Source organism: Plectropomus leopardus, chromosome 7 (genome assembly GCF_008729295.1).
Source record: "Plectropomus leopardus isolate mb chromosome 7, YSFRI_Pleo_2.0, whole genome shotgun sequence".
NCBI lineage: Eukaryota > Metazoa > Chordata > Actinopteri > Perciformes > Serranidae > Plectropomus > Plectropomus leopardus.
Window position 1 is genome coordinate 17,656,523 of NC_056469.1, and position 18,415 is coordinate 17,674,937.

The window sequence follows — 18,415 nt, forward strand, 5'->3', positions numbered from 1 at the left end:
ATGGCCTGTTATTGTTTGGTATTATATTAAGACTTAATAATGCTGTACACTTCAACCATGCTGTGGTTGACATGGTCATATTTAGGCACAAAAAGCCACTTGGTTATGGTTAGGAAAAGATCATGTTCTGGCTAAAAATACCCGTTCAAAGGCGGCAGAAGGTCCAATGGAAACGCTGCGAATGTGTTGCTGAAAATCAACCAGATTTGTTGTTTGTTATGCTCATTTACATGTAATCTGAAATATGGCATTGTAGAAACGTTGACATATGTACTGATTGAAACCTACAAATGGAATGCAAGTGTGGTTTGCAGAAACTGGGTGACGTGAGGATCGTGATCTGGCTAGCACATGCATTTGTTTTGGAAGCAAGTGGAAAAAAAACGTAGCTTATTTTTAATACTATTTTTCTTTTTTTTTGCAGATACATAGTGATGAAGTCATGTATCTATACATGGTTATGTAAGATTTACATCTAATATGATGTTTGTAAAAAAAAAAAAAAAACTTGTTTAAGTACTGTTCATACTCCTAGGTTACATGTAAGCCTTTAACTAACAGATTCAGCTGCTCAGTAAAACTAATTTTGTCAAGAAAGGTTTTCAATATGCCCGGGTAATCTTCTGTCTTTATAACTATAATCCAACAAGATATAGCTCAGTAGCAAGGCCAGCACAAAATGTTCTGTTATAAGCCTTCCTCTGTTTCAGCCACCAATGTAACTTCACATTTGTAAAACCACTTCTCGTGTTGTATTTCATTAATGAAATAGGCATATTACATACCTGTCTGAGAGGAAGGGGGCAATAAAGGGATGGTTTTGAATCCTTTCAAATCCTGCAATTCTCTCCATCTGTTGAAGGACCAACCGAGACTCGTGTTTTTGCCTGTGCACTATCACTGCATCTTTTAGCTTTGTTTTTTGTTCTTCATTCAATTCTTTTCTTAATTGCTTTGCAGATCACATCCCAATATCAGACAAAGCCAAAAAATATACAAATAAAAAAATCCATTTCTCTTAAGAGAAATCTTTTCCTGCTTCCATTTAACTGGCTAAAATCCTACTCACTGCAAAACTTTACCTTGGTCCGTGTGCCTTAAATTGTTTCATCTGATTTTGCTGGGAGTCAGACCTGAGCTAAGGCATAGCTAACTAGAAAGAAATCACTAAACGTCTGGCTGATGGTCTTGTTTGCTTACCGAGGTCACTTAGAAGCATCATTAAATTGAGACTGTTTCAAAACCAGTTAAAACTCTTTTTAGCTGCTTTAATGCAAGATTAAAAATTTGTATAATTGCTTATATTATATTAGTAGTTATTAAAAAGATGATAAAAGGCAAGATGAATGCAATACATTATTCAATACTGTCTTGATGGGAGAATATGCCTACTCTAAAAAATACTCTTTTAATAATGATTTCAGAATACTGATAGTAGATATTATAAAATACTTAACTGCTGCTCCCCTGATGTCTCACACAGACAGCAGCAGTGCCACTCCAGCTACGATCCATTTGGCAGGAGGCTGTTTGGTTCGGAGGCGGAGGGTCCACACATACGTGGGCCCGCGCTGCTTGGTGCGGTATACTGGGCACTCGTATGTATTCTTCAGCTCCTGCTCTTCTGCAGGAACGGCTCTAACATACAACACCGGCATGGCTGGAGTCAGATCCCTCAAAACCGCCTCGGAGATGAGTCCTGAATGAATGTCCCAACGTGCTCCTAAGCGACACAGGGTGGATTTCATTGGCACTACTTGCAGATCTCCATATTTTACTAAGATATATGTTTAAAAATACTGTCAAACAATCAATGTCACTTCAAATTAAGTATAGCAAGATACATTGGAGGGATGTTTAATCTGAATTCTGACCTTCCATGAAGAGTCCGTGAATATAAGCCCCCTCCCGCGGTGGATGTCCAAAGTCGTCTTTCGTCTTCTTTGTTATATCCACAGTCAGAGTCATCTTGTCCAACGACCACTGATTCTTGCGAGCAATGCTCTGCAGCACAGCTGAAAAAAATGTGTCAATGTAAATATTCCTGGTGCCTCTGTCTGGTGCAGATGTATCCTAAATCATCTGCCTTGCCAATTTTGAGACTGTGATCTTACCAGTGAGGAAAGACTGTGGGTTAAAGAGTCCTGAGAGCCAAACAACTGCAGGAAGAACTAAGTCTTGAGTCCAGCTGTCCAGCTCGTGACAGCTACACATAACATTATTAAACCTATATTAAAAAAAAAAAAAGATTAATTAACAACATAGTATTTCATTGCTTAAAGCCTTCATAATGTGTCTGCAAGGGTCATCCAAATATTGGCTTCATTTTTAATATAGACAGAGTTTTAACTACAAAAAAAAAAACACTGCAGTGTGTCATGGAGCAACAAAAAAAACCCAAAACATTATATTAAAGGCTATGTTGAGCAAAAAATACAGTATTACAGGGTTTCCACACATTTTCATGGACAAAATTTCAAAACTTTTCTATTATTTTTCAAGGACACTAAATATTTTTCCCCATGCCAAATATTTTTTCCCTGCCCAACTTGCCCAACAGTTTTTAAACATATAAGATTTAAATTCTACTCAAAGATGATTTCAGCTTCCCCTATAATGTGTTAAAGGACCAGAAGAAATTTGAAAATGCAGCAATAAACTGTGTTTTTACAGTTTGCCAACCCTGTTTTCTTTTTATTTAAGGGCATTTTTTATTTGCCATAAAAATCACCCAAAAATTCAAAGAAAGAAAAAAAAAAAATTAAAAAAAAGAAAAAAGAAGACGATGAAGAAAAAAAATCATATCAGCAGTGAAATAAATACAGCCATTTAAAGTTGTATGCCCCTCCCCTAAAGCCAGGAGTTATTTAACATGCTTAGTATGCATATATGAAGGGAGAGATAGAACTGGGGGCAAAAATTAACAAAAACAAAGTGCCACACGTTGACTCATATTAAAGCTACTTTATGGCGTCTGCTATAGAAAATAAATTCAACGTTATGTTAAATTATTGTAATTTAATTATAACACAGCAAATTTCAATGTTTCAAAAACTTCCAAAGATTTTTACTAGTTCTACAACTTTTCCAGTCCTGGAAAATGTGATTGTGAAATTCCATGACTTTTCCAGGTTTTCCATGACCATGGGAACCCTGGTATTATTAGAAAAGAGAAATTACCATTGTGCCAGGGTTTTAGTGGAGGGATAAGCCAGTCTGGCCCAGGAGTCTGGAACAGAGTCACTGAACAATGCTGACTGCAGACTCTCCATACTGGAGGAGATGGTGAGTTCTCCCTGTGGACAAAGGAATCCTTATTAATGCGACAAGATCTCAACTGTTGATCAAAAAGAGTGTTTTTTTCATGTAGTATATGTCACAGTAGACTGCACCTTCAGGCCAAGCTCCAGCTCATTAAGGGACTTTCTTATTTCTGCCAGCAGAAGATTCATGCGTTCACACTCCTGGAAGCAGACTAAAATGTAGGGGCTTCGCTCTGTTGTCTTTGTCATTATCTCTGCCATGTTGTACTCCTCAGGAAGCATGTCAAGGATATCGTCAATGACAGACTTAACCTGACAAATGTAATATACATACATTAGATTATTTATGCAGGTAGGTTTTTCTATTCTCAGCTGATGATTCTCTCTGCCTCCACACCTTCTCCTCTGAGCTCTGAGCCGTCCCCTCTCCCCTGGAGGAGTCCTGCGCCTGCAGCTCCAGCAGAATCTTGAGGAGGTTGTCTGAGGTGACAGCGAGGCACTCGAGCTCAGCATTTGGATGAAGACCATACAGAGTGGGGTTCTCAGACGGCAGATGTTCGTCAGTATAACTATGGTAACCACTGTAGTCCATGAACGGCGGAGCAAGGAACCCAGGACACAGAAAGAGCTCCCCTTCAAACTATGAATTGAAGTTTTTGGAAGATGAAAAAACATGTAGAACACTATTTAACATACGTCAAAAATAATGACAATTAAAATACAACCTAAACCACACTAATGAATCTTTCGAACAAAACGTACCCCATGTGTTTTAGAATTCAATACGACAGACTTAAGCTTGTTGCTGCACCAACAGCAAACCACCCTGATTGATGTCTGATTGTCCAAATTGCATTACTGAATAAACAGTTGCTGTAAGCTTGGTAGTATAGGTGAACTGACAGAGGACTAATCTATCATAGGGAATCCCATTTCTCCCATTAAAAAATAATAACATCAACAAGATGAAAACTTGCCTTGTGATTAAAAAATAAAGATCCTGTGAGTCATCATTATGAGAAGCTTTCTTAAAATAATGAGTTAATAACTTTAAAAATTAAATAAAAACTTTCTAAAATAATGAGTTACTATCTCAACATAATGATACATTCCTTTAAAAAAAAAAAAAGTTAGTGACTGAAAATAATTAAAACAAACTTTCTCCAAATAAGAGAAACTTTCTCCAAATGAGTCCGTATCCCAAAGTAAACTCTCTCAAAATAATGACTTGGTATCTTAAACTGATACATTTTCTAAAAAAAGAGTTATCGTCTCATAAGTATCTCAAAAAATTGTAAACTTCCTCAAAACAAAATTGAACAAAAGTTGAAAATAGCATCTCAAAATAGTAAAAAAAGAAAAACTTGCTTAAATAAGTTCAGTATTTCAAAATAACAAGACAAATCCTAAAAAATGATTTAGTATCTCAAAATAATGAGAAAATTAGTCAAAACAATAACTGAGTATCCAAACGCTATTATTTTAAGAACATTTTGTTTTAATTTGGCAATACCAACTTATCATTTTCAGAAAAGTTGTCATGAATTACAGGATGATTTTTCTCATCACAAGGCAAGTTATTGTCTTTTTTTTTTTTACTTGCAGAAATAGGCTTCCATACTAATTAGTTCTCTGTGGGAGAAAAACAGATTAAGTCCAATTGAAGCGTCCATCAACTTAACACACGCTAAAGACCAAATAATCACCTTATAATGCTTATAGAGGAGTATCACGCAGCAGCTGGCAGACAAATTTGGCACATAGAGAGGCAACATCACCAAAGAGAGGGAGTAAAAATCAGAAATGCCAAAGACTTGAAGTGTAACACTGCAGTTTAGGTTTACATCCCAAGAGGGCACCCTTTAGCTTAACACCAGGGTATTCAAAACAGCTTTGTAGATTATCTTCGCTGTTTGACTCGGTAAAATAGAGTCTACTCAGTCAATGACTTACCAGTTTTCAAATATTTAAAATTATATTGTTAAACTACTCAAAATGACTGCAATAGTTCTGTTGAAACCAAACACAGGACAGCGATATGAGCGCTGACTTACCATTTTTGGATGCATGAACTCCTGCAGATAGGTCTTACACAGTCTTCTATCCCAGCCATCAGTTATGTGTCCTCCATACATGATCTCCCCAAAAAGATAACACAAGTCCTCCCAGGGTACCTGCATGGACTATAATAAAAGTAATCAGTAGAATGATATGGCAATGCAAATATATGAAAAAACGGTGGATTTAAATAATTAGGAGCATATTTAATTACATAGACAAATGTGAAAATTATTTCAAGGACATCGATATTTAAAGATAATTTCACAAATAGTTTCTAATTCATTCTTTCCGTGTTATTCCTTTCCTCTGCTGAAACTTCAAGCAGTAATCATGGGATCTATTCCTAAATGAGCTCTTTTAATAATGATAACGGTTGGAAAATGTAACAAAATTATGTTTCTTTACACACACTGATCTAATGTATGACAGGAGAGTCTTCTCCTCAGCGGGAGATTATGATCCGTGAGGGTGAAGGAGGAAGAAAAGAACCTGTGATTCATAACAAATTACAAAAGCTGGAGGTTCACAATCATTTGTACCTGTATTGTTTTGCAAATTGCTTCCTTCATCAGCTCTAATTGCAGTGATCACTTATGTAGCGTTGTGAACTGTCACATTGGCTGCATGTAATTACATTTAGGATAACGCTTCATTGCCCTCCTAATGAATTCTCTGTATACGCACATACAGGTTACTGTTTGGTTAACATAATGAAGGACATTCGTTTTTGGAGGGCAGAATACCTAGGAGACATAATTGGTTGTGACCAGAGTAATAGGAGCTCTAAGAGAAATGCATTAGGAGTTGTGAGGGGTGCAGCACCCCAAGAATGGATTTTTTGTCTTTATGAAATAAAGCTAAATTATAGGGTGCGTGTTCATAGTAATAAGAGAAGAAATGTGGGGAAAAAAAGACGCGACTGAACATTTTTCACAAATAACAGTGGAACAAAAGATTTCAATAAGTAATTGGATACACTGTACTGCAATTCAACATCCCTGTCTGACAATAATGCCACTGCAAACCCCATAATCATTATACATTTACACAGCTTAAGAAAGAAGTAGTAAAAAAACAAATTAAAAGTTTTATCAATAGCAATAAAAATATGAATATGAATTTAAAAGTACTTTAGTGTTGGCCTCTAAGTAGTTGTACAAGACACTGGCTGATATGGTGAGGTCTCCGGTGCTGAAGGGGTAGTTGTGGTTCCACCCCTGGGGACCAAATTTACGGCGCTCAGTCACACATGCGTGAAAGAAGCAGAGGGAGAAGAGCATGGAGTTGAACTCCTGTTCTCTGGAGCACAAATCCAAAGTTTCCTGAGAAGGGTGTGTAAGAAAAATACATTACTATGGAAGCCGAGGACAGCTATGCTTTCAATTACCTTTTTAATGACATTATCTCAAGATTACAAGTCAATTCTTTTGTTATCTCGAGATTACAAAGTAAATTTCTCTCATGATTTAATTTATCTTGAATCTTGAAAAAACAAAAAGTAGATTTCTCGAGGTAGCAAGATAATAAATCACAAGAAAACAACTTGCTTTTTCAGGATCCCAATAATTATGGAGAACTTCAAAATTCGTGTTTGGTAAAATCACTGTTATGATGATTAACGTACAGTCTGATACGTTGATCAATAATAAGTACACCTTGATCTGACAGTTTCATCTTAAATCAGTTCCTCTAAGCTGTCGAGATGCCATCTATGCATGCTGACATGGCACTCCTGATTTTTGATAAACATGAGAAATTAGATGACGGAAGGAGCTTTTGTTTTACTGTGATAACAGGTTGATTACCTCATGATCTCGAGATAACAGAATTTAAAAAAAGAAATGGATGCATCGCCTGTCCCAGCTCCCGTACATTACAGTGATGCAACTTTTTTTTTTCAATTAAATGTAATTCAAAAAATTAAATTAAATTCTCTTAAAATTTTCAACATACTTGACTGAAGTTGTTGAGGGCTGCATGCAGACTGGCATTCATGCCAGTGGGGGGCTCATTGGTGATTTTAATGGCATTCTCCAGTATGCCTCTGGGGATAACATGCTGCTCAGGACTTGATGCAGGCTCCCCGGTGATGAACACCCTGTAGTTTGGGTGACTGTCGACTGCTGCTGTCTCCAGAAAAGCATCAAGAGAGGGCAGCCAGCGAGCCACTAGGTGCACATTCTGAACAGTGGACATTTAAAAAGATTACAAAAAGATTAGGTAGATTATGTTTTAGGCTGATAGAGAGAAATTTGTTTAGTTGTTTTTTTTTTAAGTAAAGTTGCATTTATGCTCATTTGTGAAAGATTCATGCTAAAAATGCCTTGCTATGATCTCAATTATTAAGAAAACCATCAGTGACTCACTTGGCTGCAGGTTTCTCCCTTTAAAATGAGGCATTTGTGGAGCTGATTTAGCCAATTATGGTTTTCATTGAACCAAATTGAGTTTATTTCCTTGCTCAGAGGGGGAGATAATATCATTAGGTGCATACAGGCTCACTAGAAGAGCAGCCTGAAGTCACTGCAGTAAACAGCCACTGTATGATTCTGCTTCCTACCTGCAGAATGACCCAGTGTCCAAGTTTAGAGGCATTCTTCATAACCTTTTCAGCTACTTCCTCCTGCCCCTGTCCCAGGGAGACGTTGTGCAAAGTGCCCTGGTCAATGGAAAATCCCAGCTTCAACCCTGCACAGAAAGGATATTTACATACATATCTCTACCAAATCATCAGGATGTATAAATAACAAACAATATATATACAGTACCTAGTTTTTCTACATCTTTGAGTGGATCCACTCCAGGTGAGAGGATGAAGAACACAGGGGTTGAGGGGCCACTGTCCTCATATAACTTTTCAAACTCCAGCCTGGCAGCGTCCACATATTTTGTTCCGATGTTCTCCTCCACAAAGTTTCTGCCAGGAAACATAGTCAAAAAGCTCTATAAAATAAAAACACATAAATAAAAATGCACTTTGGTCATTTACTTACCTTAGTGTATAGGTCATCCTATCAGGGCGAAGTGCTCTAAGGATGATGAGCTTCTGAAGGGAACTTTTATTCTTCCAGTCCTGGGGAAGTCTCTCTTTTTCAGGACAACTGGATTCAACGATCTTCCTCCAGCGCTTTGGTGAACTCTCTATGTCTTTGTCCAGTCCATTAAAATCTTCCATTGCAGAAATTGTCTGTATCCATATAACAGATAATACACAACATCTCTCAGCAGTGGAATAAGGTATGCATTAGGAATGAGCATGAATAACTGAGAACTTGATTTTGACGTCAGTATTTGTTGAACGTATAGGTCAAGCTTTGCCATGATTTTTTAAATATATTTGGATTCATTTTTATGAATACATTTTTTACTATTTAAAAAAGGTATATCTTCATTTATTGTTGTTTATTGATTCCCTCAGCGTCTTCATCATGATACTAATGCTGCGAGACTGTGAGCTCCACACAGGGGTGGACAGATGGTAAAAGTCTGTCTGAGCACACACGCAAACATATAAACACACACACAGACACACACGCACACACACAAAAACAAACACAAACACACGCACACCGAGGGACACAATTTTAGCAACCCACGGCTAACTTGATCTAACAGTTATTAATAGGTTTAATGAGAGTTGAGCTGTTTCTGCATCAGTGTGAGTTTGTTGTGACCATTAAAAAGCTCTGTGTCCAATGTTAGCCACAGCTGCTGTGTTGAACTGACTGGGAGGAGAGCTGCTCCAGAGACAGCCCTTCAGTCTGCATCTAACCTGTGTAACGTCATGCAGCGGCAAGATGTTTGCAGATTTTTCTTAACTTTCAGTGTATGGTGAAGTGGCCTACTTAAAGTGTGCTGTTCAATGACTGAATTTTCAAATTTCACTTGTCTAGGTTATTTTTTAAATATAAGTACTTTATAATAATTTAATGCAAGTACTCTAAAGTTTAAGTTACTTGAATGCCCATCCCTAGTATGTAGTAATGACCTGATAGCTAACAAGAAAGTGTGACCCTTTAACATGTTATATGTTAATAGTCTTGACTGTACCTTGATGGCTCCCCAGGCATGTGCAGAGAGGAAGGACACAGGACTAACTTTGCAAGCCTCCACACGGAAACGCAGTAGGAAGTCAAATTCCTGAGCATCAATCAGGCCCTGCTTGAGCAGAATCTGAGGGGAAGGACCAAGTGCAGTTTGTAATGATCTATGCTGTATTGATCTCTTTTAAATAATTTCCAAAACAAATGAAAACTGCGAGAAAACTCTGGCAAAGGGATTGTTTAAACTCATACAGGCTGTATAAGTGCTTCTGAATGTGAAATAGCCACATGAAGGACAGCCTTCAGAGCAGCACAATTTCTAAGATGAAAACAGTTGGCGCAATGACAGATAATTGCATTATACCATCAGAACCAACCCCCTTGTCAGAACCAACTGTCTGAGCAGCAGCCACGGAGCAAGGTGTGAGAGGTAATCAATAGCAGCGTATGGTCCTGCTGACTGCTTTTAATTGAAGTTAATGTGGGGGCAGAAAAGTACTTTGATTGATGAGGATGACAGGAGGCCCCACCTTTGAGGCGGCCCTGAGTCCCTCACCTGGAAGGCAGTGTGTGACAAGAAGGTTAACTTGTCTCTCTCAAAAAGGCCCTGGCTGGTGTACAGGAATACAGAGTAGGTGATGGCCTCAGTGAGGGTGTGCACTCTGGTCCTCACATCCTCATCCCATTCTGCACGCTCCATTGCTTTGTTAAACACTGAGTTAAAGGCCTGCAATACAACAAAAGGGAGGACAGTGTTCATATAGACAGGACCCCTGGCTTTGCACTGGACAGCTGAATACACAAAAAATGCTAGTTTTGGTACAGAAGCACAAATTTAAGCTGAAGAGTACAAACAGGGTTGTGTCTAAAATATTAAACGACAAAAACAAACTAATTTTAAAAGATGACTTTAATTACTGTTTAAATGCTGCAAAAAACAATATGTGTCCCCTGAGAGCACTTTGGGTGTGAAGGTTTCACCTTGAGAGAAAACTGGTACATGGGGTTAATCTTGCTGAGGTCATTGATGATGAAGAAGAGGAGTGATGCTCTCTCAGCTGCTGGGCGGTAAAGTTCTCGAGCCTCGTTGATCTTTGTCTCGTTCTCCCTGGCCTCCACCACCTGTGTGTTCCAATTGCACAAAAATGAGCTATTAGGCTCTCAGTCATGCTCCAAAACCCTCTCATTACACATATTCCTAACTACACATCATTTGCCCTTAATGCAATAAAATGAGGCTCGCTGTCGTGAGACATTCAAAAACATTTGAGTGGCAAAAAAAACCCCAAATGCACTCAGCTACAGTTGGACAACTGATGGATCCTGCTGGTGTAATGACCTCACCTTGTTCTGAATGTGAGCAGCTGTGTTCTTGGTGTTCTCCAGTTGCTCCACCAGAGAAATATCACCCAGGAAATTACCATGTGCCGCAGAGAGGCGACTCAACAGGTCGTCCTCCAACCTCTTAAGCTCAATCTTAAAGTGGTTCTGCTGTGTGGTCAGCTCCATCTTAGGGACCATACACAAAACAATTCAGACTTTTCTACCTTGTATTATGGAGCGATGTCTTGCATGTAAAATCTCTAGTTGAACAGTCTACATCTGTCATAAAATGATTAAGAATTCACCTTCAGGTCCTCCAGATCAGGCCTTTCACGGGACACTACCTGTCCCAGCAGCTGTTCCTCCAGGCCTACAGGAGTCACTGTGAAGTTGATGAGGGTGGTTTGGGCCTGGAGCTCAGGGGGGAAATGGGGATTAGCCAACTTGGTGTGTATGATTAGTTGAAAGTTATTGTTGTATTCACACTCCTTGCCTCCAATTCGAATGTACCTGGATAATAGAAGAGTACAATTTTAAAAATTTACAAAAAGCTGATAACAGCTTAAAAGTTGTGTTGTTAAATTCCTTAAGGAAGGGTCACTAGTAATTAATGTAATGGAGATGAGAATACAAATCTGATTCTGTTATCAAGATAATATAATACAGGTAATGTGCTTTAAAAACAAGTGGGAAAAGACTGCTTTGTTGCTGCTGTAGATGGACACTGAATTAGAATCTTTATATATGTGTGTGTGTATATATATATATATATATATAAATATAGTGTCTATATTTTTATATGTTTATATATAAAACATTTTTATATAATATATAAAAAAAAAAAAATTGAAAAAGGCACTATAAAACATACTAGAACAAATATTCAGAATATAACTGATTGAGAATTGGAGAGGTTTACAGTTTTGTGCAAAAATACTGATTGTTTTGACATAACAATTCTTCTCAAGGTCCAAATCCTAGCTTTCTTTTTGAGCTTTAAACCATGTTAACTGTTAAGGCAGCATGCACAAGAAGTCCTAAAAGCATTCAGGATAAGATTTTAGCTTGTACGTAAACAGATCCATCTGCATGACACATAAGCAAAGTAACTGGTTAAAAGCTTTGAAAAACGTTAGTCAAAGGCATTAGAGTTTGGACTGTTTTGTCAAACTACTACTTCCAATGTCAAGAGTAAACATATGTGATTAGAGTAATTGTTCAAAAATCAAACAGCACTTTAAGACTTCGTAGTAATTATTTTTTCTGCCTGACAAGAGCAAAGAGTCTAATTTCAAAAGCAAAGCAAAAGCAAAAGCAGTTACATTTCTCTTCCCATCACTGACTTTCAAAGTAAGAAAGTGAAACATTAATGATTAATAGAAATATGACCAGTGCTTTCCTTTAATAGACACTGCAGGTAACTTCTGTGATGATTGAATGATGATGACAATGATGATTGAACACTGATGATTCTACAAAATATCTGAGCTGTGGCAGTGCAAACCCTCTGTATCTTAAAAGCTATTTTTTCATCAAGCATTTGAGCCCATTGACCTCTCACTCAACCTCAACCACGTAGAGAACTTCTTTCTGGCTCTAAATGTCACTCATACTGTAGACAAATAATTTTGAAAAATCATGAAAGATTATCACCACAGTAGCCAATATTTATCTTTTCCTGCATTTCAATTAAATTAGCGATGGCCTGACGAACCTGGTGGCTTTTCATTTTTCTCTAATTACCCCTTGGATGTCAGGCAAGGCCCCAATTTTACGGCACAGGTTCCTCATGGCCTGGGTCTGGTTCAACTCTATATCTTCACAAGCCAGAATTAATGTACTATTGATAGAACCATTACTCCACCAAATTAAAGTCCTTGCTGATGGATTGGCTTGTAGTCTTCCGTCAGCCATGAAAGGAATAATTAGTATTCATTACTTCACACTCTACAACATTCCAATTATTAATGAACTTCAGCTGTGGATCCCCACCAGATCCATCATGGCTGCCCCAGCAGGTTGTATTAATCATCGACAGAAACAAGTGTGTGGGTCATCTACAAGGGATAAACTTATAATCAGATTTACTATGATAAATTGTTACGTCTGGACAGACAGGATTTCAGAAGAAGTTCAATGAACATGCGCCAAGATATTCAATATTCATGGTCATACATAGATCGGAGCAAGAAAGATAAAAGCATTTTTGAGGGGGCAAGTCAAAGCAGAATGTCAATATGTGGTATTTTCTATTCATTTGGATGTAGGCTGTCATGTTTAGGAAATTTGCTGGAAATTGTCTGTTGAGGGTAATTGGTAAGCAAACAAAGGTAATTACAGAGTAGCTGTTTTGATGGCACTGTTATATTTGATGAAGTGGATTACAGCAGGTAGCAGTAGTCATGTTTTAAGATCAGGTGTGACATCAGGTAGATTTAAACAAATACAGAGTGTTTCGCACAAGTGCCAGTTTCGATGGCATTTATAAATACTGATAATTTTAAAGGGACAGTTTGAATTTTTTTGGAGGTGGGGTTGTATGAGACACTTGTCCAGTCAGTCTATGACCTACAGAAAGTGTCAGTTGGCAAATTCCCAGTTTAGAGAAGCAGACAGGAAAGCCATGAAAGCTAAGCAATGTACTGCTGTGAATGGCACTAGCGGCAAACCATATTTTAGCCACCTTAAAAAAAAATACCAGTTTAAGTATATTTAGAATATTTTCATTGCTTTATTTTGCTGCCAGGCAACCCTTTTCGACGGAGCTGTAGCTGTTATATTGCTCTTTTAGATGCCACCAGAATCCCTTGACAATAACAGTAAATTGACCTCGCAGAACACAGGAGTTGCTGGTCTGCTGCTGCTTCAATCAGTTTGTTTGTGTTATTGTGTGACTTTCGTGAATTTTGCATGAACTCTTCCAAACACAGATCAAAGCAGCGTAGTGTATCACTGACAGTAATACACTGACTGTGGATAAGTACCTCATACGACTCCACTTCAAATAAAAATGATATCAAATACCTATATATGACCTCTCTGCTCACAATTAACATCACATTATTATTTAATATAATCCTAATCTGATGAGTCAACTCAGACCACCTTTAGATCTTGCATTAAAAAGCAATTTGGGTGACCAGTTTACATCGGATAGTGCTTGACCACGTAAAAAAACATATGTAAACGCACCCAAAACACACTAAGGAAGGATTGTGACCTGTGAGTCCTAACTGTAATGTCAACAAAAAATGAAACATTTAATTACACACAAATTTAAAAAATACATGAAACAGGGATACAGAAAAGCCAATGATAGTAACTGGCTGGGAACGCTTACTTGTCCCTTTCTTAATTATTATTATTTTTTGGACCTGTGCAAATGGGAGAAGTAACATCGGGTTGTTCGAGCTGGACAGAGCAATCAGATCTCACTATGGACGATGGTGAAGCATATAAATACCAGATGTAAATGTAATCACATTTAATCATCTCTAGATAAAATCTTAATGAGGCATTTTAATGCAAGGTGTAAAGTGGTTTTAATGAGTCTAAAGTTGATTTGGTAACGTTTCTGTCTCCAATGCAGACAAATGCCAGCAAATTACCTATAAGCTTTATGAAATTATTGAAGCTGAATTGAGTTTGCCATAATGATGGAGGACCACTGAATTTAGTGTGTTACAGGCCATCTTTTTGTGGGAGACAGGAGTCCTTATACATAACCATGACTGTCTTCAATTCAGCTTTTACACTGACGCTCAGCTGTTCAATATTCATCACACCTAAAGAATATGAACACACAAATATACATCTATCACCCATTTTGAGGGGCAAATCAATATGTTGGCCTCAGGGATTCAGCACACGTGCTGCAAATTCATTTATAATCTAAAGAGTGGGCAATAATAATGCATTCAGTCATGTCTTACTGGTGTTTCAATGCTCAGTGAGATTCAACCATCTGGCAAATCTGCTCCCATTGTCTAATGCCGCAGTCACATTAGGGCAAGTTGTGGGCTCATATCGACTTGTGTATCAACAGCGATACAAAATTCGGACATTGATTAAAATGTTTTTGGTGTGCAAAAGCCCCATGCTAAACAGCTTCAACGCAACATAGAGTTAACCATTGGTGAGCTGATTTAATATTTGGTATGTGTATTTTTTAATTCCTGAAGTACGGCAATGAAAATGTAATGTTTCAGTACTAACCTTCCCTTTTTAATAGTGTTTCTACCCAGCAGAGGCTCCAGGACTGGGTCCACCTTTTCTAGCAGATTCTCTATCAGGACTGTTTCACCAGAGGCAAGGGCTTTCTCAATCACATCTAGATACCTATGGAAAAAAAGGAAACTGAATCAACACATGAAAACAAAATGTGGGTGGACATGCTACTATATCTTAGTAGCGACTAACATGAATCGATGACAAGACAGCACCTATATCACTAAACACTGTGATTATTTCAACATGCAATATTGTTGACAAAAAAGACAAGACTACAATTTAGTTTTTAGTTTCTTTTGCTGCATCTGCCCTATCAACACTACACTGGCAGCACACACTGAGCACAGTCAGGGGAATGCTGAGGAACTTACTTGAACTAAACGTATTCTATGCAAGATTTATGGTTACTGTCTGTAAACAGCCAACCCCAGATGTACCATTTTACATTTCACCTCAATATATATTTGTGTTTTTTTTTCTGAGTTGTGTCTCTTGGATGCCTGCCACATCCAGGTCAGTACTTTTTTATAAAGCCTTGACCTCACCAGAGAACTGTAGGGATACACGTCCATAAGCATCCCAAACACAGAAGTAAATACTGGTAGAGGGCAGATAACTTTGACTGAAATAACAAAATATCATCTAATGAAATTAAAGACTTAGACTACAATACAATTAAAATGCTCAGACTTTATGTCAACAAAAACATTACTAAAAAAAACAAAAAAAAAACAGGATGAGGCTAACTAAATATTAATAAAACCAACAAGGACATTTGGCACACAACCAATGCTGTGCTCACGCTGAGCAACACAGCAACAGACTACATGTTATTTTCAATGGAAGTGACAGTTACATGAAGCTACAAACGGACGTCCAACAGGCGTGACGCACTGGAAATCAAAGTTGAGCCAGCCTATACTTTTTTTCAGCACTCCGATGACTCAGTGAAACATCAACCAATCCTTTTTTTCTTTGTTTCTAGCTGTGGTACTGTGTTATTTAGCTTAGTTAGCTGACACTATGCTAGCTTTATGTGCATTGCGGTGCACATGGGGATGCATTCAGGCGGCGAAATGTAATGCTAACAAGAAGCTCTGAAACTGATCAAAAGCGCTGACATTTTTTGACCAAGTACAAACTTTAGACAACATTTAGTTGAGGTGTTTTGTGGCAAGTAGTGTTGCAATATGTTAATGACCACTTGAGAACATTATATCAGCGACTATTCAATACTGTTGCTGGTCACACTGTTGCGTTGTTGCTCATAGTTGCTCAACACAGCATAAGATTTAATAACCAAATAGCTGACAAATTACTCTGCATACCCTATGGATGTTTGTAGAGGGAAAGGTTTAAGCCTCTGAAAACATATAATTAACAGCAGAAACAACAACAAAGAACACAAACTGATACATTAAAAGATGATTGTAACTGCCATCAAAATACAGCCCCTTCTCACCCTTTCTGTCCCAGCTGCACCACCCTCAGCTCTGACCCTAGCCGGTTTCTGATCCACTTGATACCCTGCTGCTGAGGGTCAATGATGAGCGGCCAACGCTCACTGGTGGTCAGGATGGAAGCATTCTCTGTGGACATCCTATCATTTGGCAAGCCCTGGTTATGCCAGGCAGCCACAGTGGCATCGTCTGTAAGCATGAGGATCGGATCCAGGCCGTCTGTCAGCGGTACAGAGACCTGGAACAGAAACCGGGGAATGATGTCACTCTAGTTGGAGCGTTGGTAACAGTACGATGAGCTCCAGTTCACAGACTCTGCAGTGGATGTTTGTACAAAGAAAGATTTTAGACTCGAAACAACACAAAGTCTGTTGGAAAAGTGGCCTTACCTTCTGAGACTGAAGAAAAGGAATCCATGCATTGTTCAGGAGCTCCAAACGATACTGTCTGGTAAAGTAACCCATGTAAGAGACAAATGCTGAAGTGATGAGGACATCACCACACAGGGTTTGCTGTTGCTTTTCATACTCAACAATTGCTTGGGACCAGCGCTTCTTTTCTGACTGCAAGACACAAAGATCAAGCTTAAATATAATTTTAAAAACACACAGAACACAAAAAGAAAACTAATTTTCACAGAGAATGCCTCTAGCCCATCTGAAGACAGTTTAATCTGAAGAACTGAAGACGAATCTGCGCTGCAGGGAAATGTATGTTCTGGGTAACTTCCCACTCCATTTATATTGTACAAATTAAGAAGATGTAAGCAGTAAAGCATACAACTGCATTCCCTTAAAATAGCTTTGGAAGTTTGGCTGTAGATTCGCTCTGCATCAATTTAGCATTCATTTAAACCTTCAATACTATGACTGTGACAGCACTACAACAATAAATCATGCATGGCATTTTCTTACAAGGGGCTGTGGATCTAGAATATGTCACATAATAAATTCTCAGACAGTTAAAAATCACTATAATTTTACTCTAATGTATTATGGATTGCCTGTAATATCACTCAGTCTGGGGTGAGACATTGTTAATTTCCAACAGCTGTTGAGGCTTTGAGGTAAGTTAATGATTAAATATAGACGGCCTGATTTATTAGTCTGAACACTATTGCTTCCAGGTCAATGCCATAAAGACAAAACATTTATCTTGATATGCTTAAAAGCCAAGCTGTTCCATGCAAACCACATTTATTTTCTGCAATAAGAAAGTCAAACTTGCAAAATGGCCACTGAAATGGCCATCTTTTATTTCATATTCATTTCATGATTTATGTTCATATATTCATATTTATTCTTTATATTTAGATTCAATAACTCCCTCTAGTTTCAATTTGTTTAAAAATATTGACACTGAATTGTTATTACACTAAAAAATGGTGACTGTGCAAGGACATGAACACAGAAATGTGCACACACACATATCCCAGTTTAGAAATACAGTAAAAACACAAGCATTTTGTAGATACACAACCTCTCTACTGCACTGACTGAAAGCATTGTTAGTGTAGCGTTCTTGCCATCTCTCTTCTTTTCTCCATTTGGAATCCGTTCAGCCAGCCAGTTGCCCAGTTCAGCCATGCGTTTTCTGTGGTCCAGCCCACTCTACCTGTCTCACAAGTCCCCAGTATGCTGCTGGGCCAGGCTGTAAAATCTCTCTCTGCCTGATCTACTCACACAACTGTCAGGGTAGCTTGCCAGGACATAACAACTTCAAGTCCAGATTACTGATGCAATTCGATTACCAGCGCCTCTCCATGCATGTGTCCGGCAAATTGACAGTTTACTTTATGCCAGGTCAGCCCCAGTGACACCAACAAACTCCTCTATCTCTCCTTGTTTACCTCTAAGCCCTTGACCAGTCGGTTGGCCAGCTCTATGGTCTGGTTGGTGCGCGTCACCTCCTCCTGACAACTGATTTTCTCAGCTGTCGCCCTTTCAACCTGAGCTGTCAGGCTCTGGAGGCTGGCATCAAGATCCTGGAGAAGCAAACCAAAAGAGGCCATTGAAATCAGACACCATTAAGAAAA

The 18,415-nt window shown here is 38.3% G+C and overlaps 1 protein-coding gene across 1 annotated transcript in view; it reads right to left on the reverse strand.

The window, feature by feature from the left end:
- Window positions 1-1,475: 1,475 nt before the first annotated feature.
- LOC121945510 (dynein axonemal heavy chain 11) overlaps window positions 1,476-18,415 on the reverse strand; it is a 50,859-nt gene continuing 33,919 nt past the window's right edge. The window contains exons 62-82 of the mRNA XM_042489723.1: window positions 18,230-18,364; window positions 16,770-16,943; window positions 16,383-16,618; window positions 14,906-15,028; window positions 10,996-11,200; window positions 10,712-10,876; window positions 10,349-10,489; window positions 9,924-10,094; window positions 9,375-9,497; window positions 8,318-8,511; window positions 8,093-8,241; window positions 7,885-8,012; window positions 7,278-7,505; window positions 6,455-6,646; window positions 5,318-5,446; window positions 3,661-3,903; window positions 3,393-3,575; window positions 3,181-3,296; window positions 2,115-2,227; window positions 1,875-2,015; window positions 1,476-1,723 (exon numbers count right to left, since the gene is read on the reverse strand). Of these exons, the coding sequence (XP_042345657.1) occupies window positions 1,476-1,723; window positions 1,875-2,015; window positions 2,115-2,227; window positions 3,181-3,296; window positions 3,393-3,575; window positions 3,661-3,903; window positions 5,318-5,446; window positions 6,455-6,646; window positions 7,278-7,505; window positions 7,885-8,012; window positions 8,093-8,241; window positions 8,318-8,511; window positions 9,375-9,497; window positions 9,924-10,094; window positions 10,349-10,489; window positions 10,712-10,876; window positions 10,996-11,200; window positions 14,906-15,028; window positions 16,383-16,618; window positions 16,770-16,943; window positions 18,230-18,364 (3,537 nt within the window). The remainder of the gene's footprint in view (window positions 1,724-1,874; window positions 2,016-2,114; window positions 2,228-3,180; window positions 3,297-3,392; window positions 3,576-3,660; window positions 3,904-5,317; window positions 5,447-6,454; window positions 6,647-7,277; window positions 7,506-7,884; window positions 8,013-8,092; window positions 8,242-8,317; window positions 8,512-9,374; window positions 9,498-9,923; window positions 10,095-10,348; window positions 10,490-10,711; window positions 10,877-10,995; window positions 11,201-14,905; window positions 15,029-16,382; window positions 16,619-16,769; window positions 16,944-18,229; window positions 18,365-18,415) is intronic.